The sequence below is a fragment of the Microcaecilia unicolor genome, chromosome 1, assembly GCF_901765095.1.
Source record: "Microcaecilia unicolor chromosome 1, aMicUni1.1, whole genome shotgun sequence".
NCBI classification, from domain to species: Eukaryota; Metazoa; Chordata; class Amphibia; order Gymnophiona; family Siphonopidae; genus Microcaecilia; species Microcaecilia unicolor.
The window spans coordinates 177,714,778-177,725,129 of NC_044031.1; the positions used below are offsets into that span (position 1 = coordinate 177,714,778).

General features: G+C 40.1%; 1 protein-coding gene across 5 annotated transcripts in view; it reads right to left on the bottom strand.

Annotated features, from left to right (window-relative positions):
• The window catches only part of SATB1 (SATB homeobox 1), a 209,807-nt gene extending 199,901 nt beyond the window's left edge, over positions 1-9,906 (bottom strand). For 4 of the 5 annotated variants that reach the window (XM_030202690.1, XM_030202682.1, XM_030202671.1 and 1 more), the window contains exons 1-5: positions 9,553-9,906; positions 6,955-7,193; positions 3,521-3,697; positions 2,707-2,833; positions 1,844-1,967 (exon numbers count right to left, since the gene is read on the bottom strand). In XM_030202690.1, coding sequence (XP_030058550.1) covers positions 1,844-1,967; positions 2,707-2,833; positions 3,521-3,697; positions 6,955-7,165 — 639 coding nt within the window. In that variant the 5' untranslated portion in view covers positions 7,166-7,193; positions 9,553-9,906. The remainder of the gene's footprint in view (positions 1-1,843; positions 1,968-2,706; positions 2,834-3,520; positions 3,698-6,954; positions 7,194-9,552) is intronic. The other variant, XM_030202698.1, reaches the window with a different exon arrangement.
• Between the last annotated feature and the right edge of the window lie 446 nt (positions 9,907-10,352).

Consider the following 10,352-nt stretch of genomic DNA (forward strand, 5'->3'; position numbering starts at 1 on the left):
GCCAGAGCTGGTGGCAAAGCCTAGGCATAGCTGCAGACTTTTGACAATGCCATGCAGCATATGTCAGAAGAGGAACGACAAGACTGCAACAGGTTTGTTTGGTTTTTTTTAAACCTCATGAGTCCATTTTTACGTACTACCCTGCACTGATAGCATGAGGTATTGAAGGCATTTTAGCTTAGAAGTTACTGTGCTAACCAATACGTAGGGCTGGGAAGTAGAAGATAGCCAGTTGCTGGGGATGCAGTCTGTGAAGGAACCCTCTAGAAAAACTGGGGATGTACTGGTAGCCAGACCCCCGTCTTGCCGATGATGGTGATGCAGGAGTTGAGAATTTAATGGTGTGTGTAAAGGAAAATGTATGCCATTAGGGCCCAGGGTACACGGTGATCACCAGACAATGCTTTCTATTTTTCTGTCCCCTTCGTTATGGAATGCCATGCCCCTATGCTTGAAGCTTGGATCCTATTTCATATTTTACAAAGCCTTCAAACCTAGCTAACCTAGCTTTTAGAAAAAGGGGACCAGATTCCTATCCATTGGCCAGCTCACAGATAACAGAAACAAAGCTTTGAAACTACATTTGATTTTTCTCTGTTATTTTTCTATTTAAAATTGGAATTTAGTATACTTTCTCTTTTATATGTTCTCTTTTTGTTTCTTTTTTTATATTTTTTATGTATATTTCATCTGATACTTTGCATATTATTGTATATTACGGGGCTATGAAACTTTGTAAGCCTAAGTGCTTTGAAAATATGTCTCCATGTAATTTTGTAAGTTTAAGTGTTTTGAAAATACACCTCTTCATATGCAATTTTGCTGCGTAATTCACCTTGACATGTCTACGAAGGCAGCATTATCAAATTTTAAGAAACTAAACTTTCCCTTCACAGGGAGCAAAACTGTGAGAGAAGGAAGTAAAATAAAAACTAACACTTTTCCCCATCTGGACACTAGCACTTCCTGATCTCTTACACTTTACTAAGGCATTATCGGGTTTTTTTTATTGCAAAATAAGCAGTTAGGAGGCATTATAGTTGCACATAAGAGTCGATGTTTCTTTCTGTTCATTTATGTTTGCATTTCTTGTTTTTTTGTTTAATATGCATTTAATTTGCAATCTATGTAGATGCCTTGGTAATAGGCAGACTAATCACATTAATGAAATTATTTTCATTAACATTCGAGATCGTGTCTTTGAAGGTATTGATCTTGAGCATACCAAGACAGGAATGAACCTGCACCCTTATGCCAGGGTATGCATGCTGAAGACTCAATCTAATCAGATTTGCTACAAATGCCTATCTCAACACTCAGCAGATTTCCTTATATGGGAATGCGGGCATTTTCCTATGGAGTTATTGCTTCCTAAGGAATTGGGGTGGATAAATATTTCAGATAATATACAAGTGAGAAGTTGTGTGTTCTTCTGCTTTGGGCTTCTGATCCTTACATTATGCTGAACTTCTAAGCTAAATTGTTGTAGGGAAGAATGCTCAGTCACCGGAGTGACTTCACATGTCCAATAAAGGATACTATAGCAACTAAAATCCACAGTGTGGAGTATGGTAGATCCTAAAATCCTCATTAAATGCTTATTTTCACCTCTTATGCACACACCACTACAGCCCTGAACAGCAAATATTTTATTTGCCAGCCTGACCAACACAGCTCTTCGCCTCTGGTTACTCTCCAACTGCAAAACAGGAGAATCAACCCCTTAACTGATCAAATGTCTGCGTACCTGGCAACCCCATGCTTCTTTGGCACCTCAGCTTATGTGCTGCCAACAGACTGCCTCTTAGAAATGATGCTTATCAGAGTGTGTTCTTCTGAATACCTGGGAAAGGGGACATTCCTTGGCCAGTGAACTCTGGTTCATATCCTTCAGCAGGTCCTTCAGTGCGTTCCTTACTGTCGTGTGAGACCACTGTTCCGGAGGCAAATCTTCCAGTTTAGGACAACTACATGAGACACACAGATTACAGAAGGGATTATTACAAGATTGCATCCTGCTGCAGTACATTCCTTTAAGACAGACAGATTTCATTTTGCGCATCAAGCAGATGCATCTGGAGATTGCTCTCGGTCTCCTGATTGTTCCGATTAGTTAATTACTTTATACAACACATCTGCTGTATTGATGCATGAATTATACATCAGCTGCATGTGGCGACTATTTTTTTCATGTTACTTCTACCTTCCTGCTCCGATGCACTTGGTAAAACAATTTAAGGTGTAATGCTTTCTCACGACCAATCATGAAAACCACTCATACATTGGGGGGGGGGGGGGGGGGGGTCTTTAATAAAGACAAAAAATACACATCTAGAAGAACACAGTTTTCATTAGTATTAGTGAAGTCATTCTTTTACAGAATGTACACAGATGGTAAGGTTCATCATATGCAAAATATTTTTCTTTTAAGTAAATTTTATGTAAAATACCTCCCTGGGATACATGTATATCATTTACGTGACTAACTGCAAGACAATGTATTTTAATGGCATGACTAAAGAAAACCTAGGCATTGAAAATGCAAGAAAATGATATTAAATATGAGATTATAACCTAAAACATGGATTGCTATACTGGGGTGTTGGTGGGAAGACAGAAAGCTGAATTTAAGTAAATCTTTTCAGAATGCCTTGCATCCCAGACGGTGTGCAGCTCAGCATTGGTTTCTGGTATGTTGTAACTCACCTGTGTAGCTGAATTTTCAGTGTGACCACATGAAAGACATCTTGCAGCATGTCTGCGACTGTAGCATCAGGAGCATCTGTCACATATGAAAGAGGAACTGGATTCCATTTTCCAACCTGGATTAGCCCTGTTCCAAAGACAAGATGAGATAGCAATTCATACTGTTATTGCAGTATCATGCAAGGGGAAAAAAAAATTCAGTCCTTTTTAGATGTACCGTGGCTCTCTGCTGCTACTCATGTGGGCCAGAACTCAAGTCAGGTATTCTTCTGGAACATAAGATTTTAGAAAACCACAGCAACAGCTAAGCTGATCAATGTAGGCTAGTTAAAAAAAAAAAAAAGTCCTCATTTTTTGGATGCGCCAAGAAGAAAAAGAATGGATGTAATTTTATTTTTAAAAGGGTTTCATTTTATTCCAGATCTCATAATTGGAACAGGGACAGAACGATTTAAGTCAAAATCATCTGGAAAAAAAAAATAAACCAAAACAGAGCTAGGTATTCAGTCATAAATGCAAATTGACTCTCAGCATTCCATCTGCTCAGGCGTGCTCTGCACTTTCTTAGGGATCCTCAGCGGAGCAGATTATTAAGGTCAATAGTCATGCTAATGATTCAGTTAAAGCATTTTTAAATCCACCTCAACAATCCACAGGAGCAAAATTTCTCTTATCCAAATACTGCTAAACTAGCTCAAGCCATTCAAGAGGGGTAAGGCCAAATCACTACTACAGTGCTTTTCCTGCTAAGCAAGGAAATTAAGACACAAGCTGAAAAACGTCCCAGTATTTTGAGATTTATCAGTACGCTTACCTTTGGCCTGGGCAGCCGAGCTGTGAGAGTAACCGAGAGACAGGAGCGCCATTTCAATCAGCTGGTTGAAAAGCATGTCCTTCCTGACCAACACAAATTCCGCGTGCTCTTCCTTACAGTCATAATCAATCGAATTTTCATAATGTTCCACAATACAGAATACCGGAAGCATATTTCCTAATTTTGGGAGGGGATGGGTAAGAAAGGTAAGATACATTATCACCACAGCTGTAGTCTGAACGCACAAAAGGCGTGCATCAAAATATTTTTCTCTTCCCCAAATACTTTATATCTAACATGGACGCATCCATGTTCATCTACAAATCTAGGCATTTGTCCATTCAAAAAGTACACGTTACAAAGAAATGAAAGAGAAATATTGCTAGTTTTACAAAGTTGCCTGAATAAGGGAGTACAGAAACCAGGCCGCCTGGAGGAGGATGAAAAGAGAAAACCTAAGTTAAGTAGCTTGCCTCTCTCCTGCCTCGTTAATTGTGTGCAGTACTCGTTCAGGATCTGCATACTGCCACATGTTCTCAGATTATCATATTTGTAATGACATCTACAGGATCTGAGGTTGCCAATTCACATGTAACATAACAAAACAAAAACAGCATCGGGCCCTTAAAAAAAAAAAAAGAATAAAAAGGGGGAGGGGGAGTTTATATTTTTTTCAAGTTTTGCCTACTGCTATGCCACTGCCTTAATGAAATTCTTACACACACCCTACACACCTCCTCTCCCCTTATTCTTTAGCGATGCTCTTTTTAGAGGGAGTAACCCGCCCGCTCTCAGTTGTATATGTAAAGCTTTTAGAAACTCATCGCTGACAAATTTCTATACATATACCTTTTGTTAGGTTTACACACCCTGCTGTATTTTCATTTTGCTGTAACAATTTACAGAGAGCAACTAAAGTAAGCCAATCATTAAAACAGAAAAATCTCTCTATTTTTTGTCTTGAAAATTTTGCCAAGATCCGTGAATTTGATCTGCACACTCAAGATCTTTCCAGGTATGATTTTGTTTCTTCATTATATGTTACAAACAGATTACAAAAAAAATATACTGCAAAGACCAGAGGAAACACTTTGCCGGGGGGGGGGGGGGGGGGGGAACGACCTCTTGTTGAAAAATGAACTCCATAGTTTTCTCTGTGCAGCTAGAACACACTGCCACTACAATCTTAACAGTAAGAAAAGAGGGATTTAAAAAAAAAAAAAAAAAAACCACACAGATGCACACAACCAGTCTCATGGCAGACTGCCAGAGGGGCAGCATCCTTAGCATAACTGATGACAAGGGTTACTTTAACAGGGCACCCAGGATCTCCAATTAGCCCTCCACTTACAGACACCCAATGCACGCACATGCCTACCACATAGTTGAAAAGATGATTTTTTATTCTCATTATTAGACTATTTCATTATGGTTCTGCACTCCACAAAATTACAAAGAAGAGTTTAAGGATATTTGGTTTTACTGACAAAATTTTAACAGGTACACAACGGTGGTTATAAAATGCTTTGAAAAAAACGATAAGATATGAAAACAAAAAATGATTTTTTTTGAAGACTGTACGGTAGGCTGCGTTTTCCCATAAATGACTTGCCACCGTGTTCATGCTATATTCCATGAACAAAGAGATCAAGAAAACATGTGTTTCTCTCTGGCACGTAGATCTGTGTCTGCCCAGAGTTAGGAGCTTACTCTACAAAAGCACCCATGGGGTTCTTTACCCGGGTATAATGAGAAGACCAGCAGATCATTGTTCACAAGAAGTGGTTAATTGAATTTTCTCCACCATATTTAAAACAGGCTCTGCTGGACAGATCTCACAGTTCACTACCCAACAAACTGCTAAATCTTTACACAGAGTCACTGGGGTCACCCTGTTCAAGCATGCTGCGGCGTTAAGAGGAGTATCCTCCCAGCTGGCCGATCCCTCCTGCCCAACACTTGGCAAGACCCCCAAGTGTAGCAACTTTATCACCTAGTATTAAAAGCAAAGCATACTGGTCAGTGCTCACTGCTAAAAATACAAAAATGATTTCAACCTCAAGGCAGCATAAAGGGCTTTTGCTGAAGGTTTATGAGTCCGTGTAAACAACACGCCAGCCATAAGGAGTAGCAAAGTCTGTAGAATCCTTGTCTAAAAGTGTCCTGGCATTAAAGTTTGCTGTGCAAATATCACATAATACCAGAGACAGCTGAAATCTCCTATTTAGGAATTTATGGAACTTATATGTTTGCAGGCGTCAGAAAGCCTTTTTTTTAGATAGAGCTCTAGCTCTTCAGAGCACAATATTAATGCACTCTGTTTGAAAAGCCATAATAAATTATATTTTTAATGCTCTTATCCCGGCTTTCTTAAGATGCATACATCCTTGGCAAACAATCAATAAATAGGGCAATCAGGAGCAGAGGCCAACGAATTTGCTGAAGTGCTTTTTTTTTCCATTTTTAATAGATAAAGATCTAACAATACGGACTGCTGTGTCTGTTCATTTTAAGATCAATATAGTCTTTGTTTTTGCCAAACAAGGAAAAAAAAAATAAAATAAAAACGGGTTGTATGCTAAATGTTTCGCATCAAACACAATGAAATTCCACTGCCTTCAAAACTTTTATGCGCTCCATAATCATGGCAGCTTTTTCACAGGCTGCTCTGCAAATGCCAAGAATATTCTGACTTCAAAGCCTGACGCAAGAGAGAAAAAAAAAATGCTTCAGGAGGAACAAGGTACAAGAGTGGCTATTTCAAAACAAATTCCAAATCGCACACACATTGATTCAGATGAGCACATACAGTCTAGACTGAGTCTTCTTTTTTTCTATCTTACTACTTAAAAAAAAAAAAAAAAGATCTAACATGCAAATTTTCCTTACAGTCACTAACTGTAGTTCAGTTACCCACTAGAAGGGGGGAAAAAAAGGAGCCTCAAGTTCTTTGCTCAACAATGAATTTGTACAGAGAAAATAAATCTGCAAAAACTGACATAATAAATAACTCTTCAGCTATAATCTCCAAAATTCTGACCCCTCTTCATTATATCACCTTACAAGGTATATAAAAGTCAGGCTGGCCTGAGCTATCCTGCTATATAAAGATTAGAACCAAATTGCCTGGAATTCTAGGTCCTTTTTATCCCAGCCATTCTGCTAAACTATTCAAAGATTGGCGGTCATTTGCTGAAGACCTTGGTCGTAGGGAGAGCACCTCAACAGCAGTCCTTTAACCGTGACCAAGCTCAGACTCCACCCTGGAAGGACAGATGCTCCACCCTAGCACGCAGACTTAGATCCCAGAACACAAATAAACTGAGACTGCAGCTCAATGTCAAAAAATGGGGGAAGCCCATTTCTTGCATAGCTTATGGGTAAATGACAGTGGTAAATTGATTCTGTATTATGGAAGATAGCTAGGAGGTTACCTTTTGTAAGGTTTGTCTTGATCAGCTGAGAAGAGTGTTTTAAAGGCACTCCTTGCATCTTAGATCCTGTGCTTCCAAGTCTTCCTCTTCCTAATGGGCTCCCATTCTGCTCCAAGCGGGCAATCTTAGCTGGTGGACCCTTTGGGTCGCTTACATTGTTAGACATTTCTGAATGTTCTATCCCCTGAGTTGTCTCGTTCAAATGATCCATACTCAGTCCCGCCTCTTAAGATCACCTGCTACAGTTAAAAAAAAAAAAAAGTTATATATATATGTTGCACAGAGTGAGCATGTGGTTATTTTACACCTGCACCCATCACTGTACCTGTCTGAATAAAAACCCTAAGACTATGCCTTGACAATTTAATCTTAAAATGGATGAGAGAAATTGTTGGCAGAATTCTCCCAACTTCTATTTTATGGTATGGACCAGAACACTTGAGAGATGTTTTTGTTTAAACCTAAAAGAGGTATGATCCATTTCAAATTCACAAGAGGTATGTCTATTAGCGTGGAAGCACTGATCAAACAGCTCTGACATCTTGTAAGTGCTGTGCAAACAAAGTAGATTTTGCTATGGAAAACTTTTAACACCTAGCTTAGCTTCAGATGTTGTACATGAGGCTCTCTTTAGACTCTAGAGCTACCCTCCACTTACTTTTATTTTTAATTCCTATTCACTTTATAGTTATTTTGATGTAGAAAGCGCTGATTTAGCGCAGTAAGTGAACTAACATGGCAACTATACTCCTTTGAAGGATAAAGGCAAAAAGATAATGGTGGTGGTTAACCGGAGCCATAAAAAGCAAAAATGAAAAAAAAAAAAGTTTTGTTATCCACCAAATATTTTGTACAATGAAGTATCACTTTTTTTTTTTTATAAGTCACCAGTGAAAACACTATTCCATAGCAGGGCAACACATCATGATTGGGAGTCACTTGATGAAAGCACAAAGCATATGTAATGCCAAAAATACCCAATTAGGAAAAGCGCTTGTTTTACTCCAAAAATGTGCCTACTTGCATGGCACATGGAAGATCAAATACAGCAAGGCTAATACACAGAATGATGGCTTTACAAATGTATGGGATCTCCCTCAACAACCACACTGTAGAAAACTATAGTAGGCCCTTTAGTAGCTAAAAACTAATTTCAAGTTAATATTTTTAATATAGCCTGAGAGAGGACATCTAAGATCAGACAGTTCTCAAAAAAAAAAAAAAAAGCACAGAACGCAATCAGTAATAAAAGTGGAACTAGATATGCATTTTACGAACCAATATTACTAAGTGTGAACATGCAGAGCAGAGGCAGCATCATATTTAGAAACTGCCAGGAATGGGATAATTACTGCTCTCTTCTCACTGCCTAGTAATGTGGCACATTCTGTACATTTTTCAAGCCACCAAAGTTAGCAAAGCTATATACCATCTAGTCCAGTGATACTTCTGTAAACGAAACAATACTTTTGCTGCTTAAACATAACCTGCATTGGACTATATGGACAAGTACTATATAAACTGTTTGAATCTAAAGCTTTGCAAGCAACCTTAAGAATGTCAGCAGAATGACTGTAAAGTTCCAGGAATAATAGTTAATTTATCCTTATGCTCTAGGGTGGTATTCTGGGAGCATGAGGTTTGCCCTTGCTTGTGACCTCATATGGTTTAGATTATAATACTCATTAACAATTTTTTTTTACTAGATTGCCTTATTTCATTCACAACATACCTTTTCCTATAACACGCTTTAAGATACCTCTCTGTTGAAGAATGTATTATCTAAATACTAATCTATGCTAAAGTAGCACCCACAGGCTAGTTTAAGCAACTTTGGAATTACAACAATTTAATCTGAATACACTATTTAGCTCAAAAAGTAATATGTACGTGCAGAACGCAGTTATCTGTATTTAATGCATCATTAATACATTATGTGAGGATTACACAGGTTATTTAAAACTGTAGTCTCATCTGCAAGCAACGTTTGTGCACTCTGCAGCCTTGTAAAAGCTTTGCATTACAAAGCAAAATTATATGCAGACAAACCACCTAATTTAGTCATTCAAACTCCATGCCCAAGGCTAAAGTTCACCGAGAGCTCAGTTGCAAATAATGAGCCCGGCCTGCCCCCGAATGACAGCACAATGGAGTCACTATGATCTTTATTTATTTATTACAGTCTAGCGGTGAGATTTTGCTACTTTTACGTGCGAGCCATCCCCCACGCAGCTACAAGTTTCTAAGCAGCCTTTTAAAAGCAAGTGCCCCCTCTTCGCACTTACACCGCTTGCAAAAAGGCTGCTAAGGATAGCCAGCATGTTCCTATGTGTGAACCCTGTCAAAAAAGCGAAGCAGCCGCTTCCTCTCCTGAAATCCACGGGGCCCATTCACAACGCCCCCCCCCCCCCCCCCTCGCTGTCATTTCAGGCTGGAGGCTTCCCTTCCCAGCCAGGAGTCCAGGCAAGACTTCCAGTGCCTCCAGGCCGGGCTTTCCCTCTGACCTTTTAAAGAGACAAAGAAGCCAAGTGCTACCTAGAAGCCGAAGCCTGCAGTTTTAAGTGAGACAAATTAGCAAAAGCAACTGGGGAAACTCACCACTTCAGAACTTGACTGCATGTAAATGACACAGGCAATGGACGGCTTGCTTGCAGCTGGGGCTCTGGAGGAGGAAGAAGTGCAAGCTTGGTGGTGCCGAGGTCCTTTCTGTATATGGGCGCGCGTGTGTGTGTGTGTATGTGTGTGTGTGTGTCACGGCAAACCTGAAGGCGACTTCCCCCGAAACTCTATTATACATGCATCTATATATTTTTTTGTTGTTTTGTTTTGCTCTTCCTCGGAAGGGGGGAAGGGCAGAAATGAACCGGAGTAGCAAAATCTTGCAATGCGAAAAGGAAGAAAATAAATAAATAAAAGAAGACCTCCCCTCTAAAACAATTTTGACAGATTTTCAGCGTGAGAGGTGGAATGAAGGTACTACCAAAAAAAAAAAAATTAAGGATCGGAGTGGGAAATGCTTCAAAACAAACAGGGAGATTGGGGGGGGGGGGGGTGTTAGAGATCGCCGGGGCGCCTGGGGGGGTTTCTGGAGACAGGAGGAGGAGGAGGCGGCATGGCGAGAAGGGGCTGGAGGAGCCCGATCGGCAGCTGCAGGGAGGGCCCCGGTAGATCCAGTCTCCCCACCTCCCTGCCAAACTTTTACCTTCCCCGCCTCTCCGGCAGCATGACTTAAAAAACGGGAGATCGGAGGGGGGGGGGGCGAATATTACCGGCGAACTAGCATCTGCCACTTTTCGTTTCACCTTCGCCGTCCACAAAACACAGCCCAGAGGAGCCGGCTCTTCCCCATGTATACAGGCGATCGGGAGCTCAAGGAAGAAAAATAACACAAGAGAACA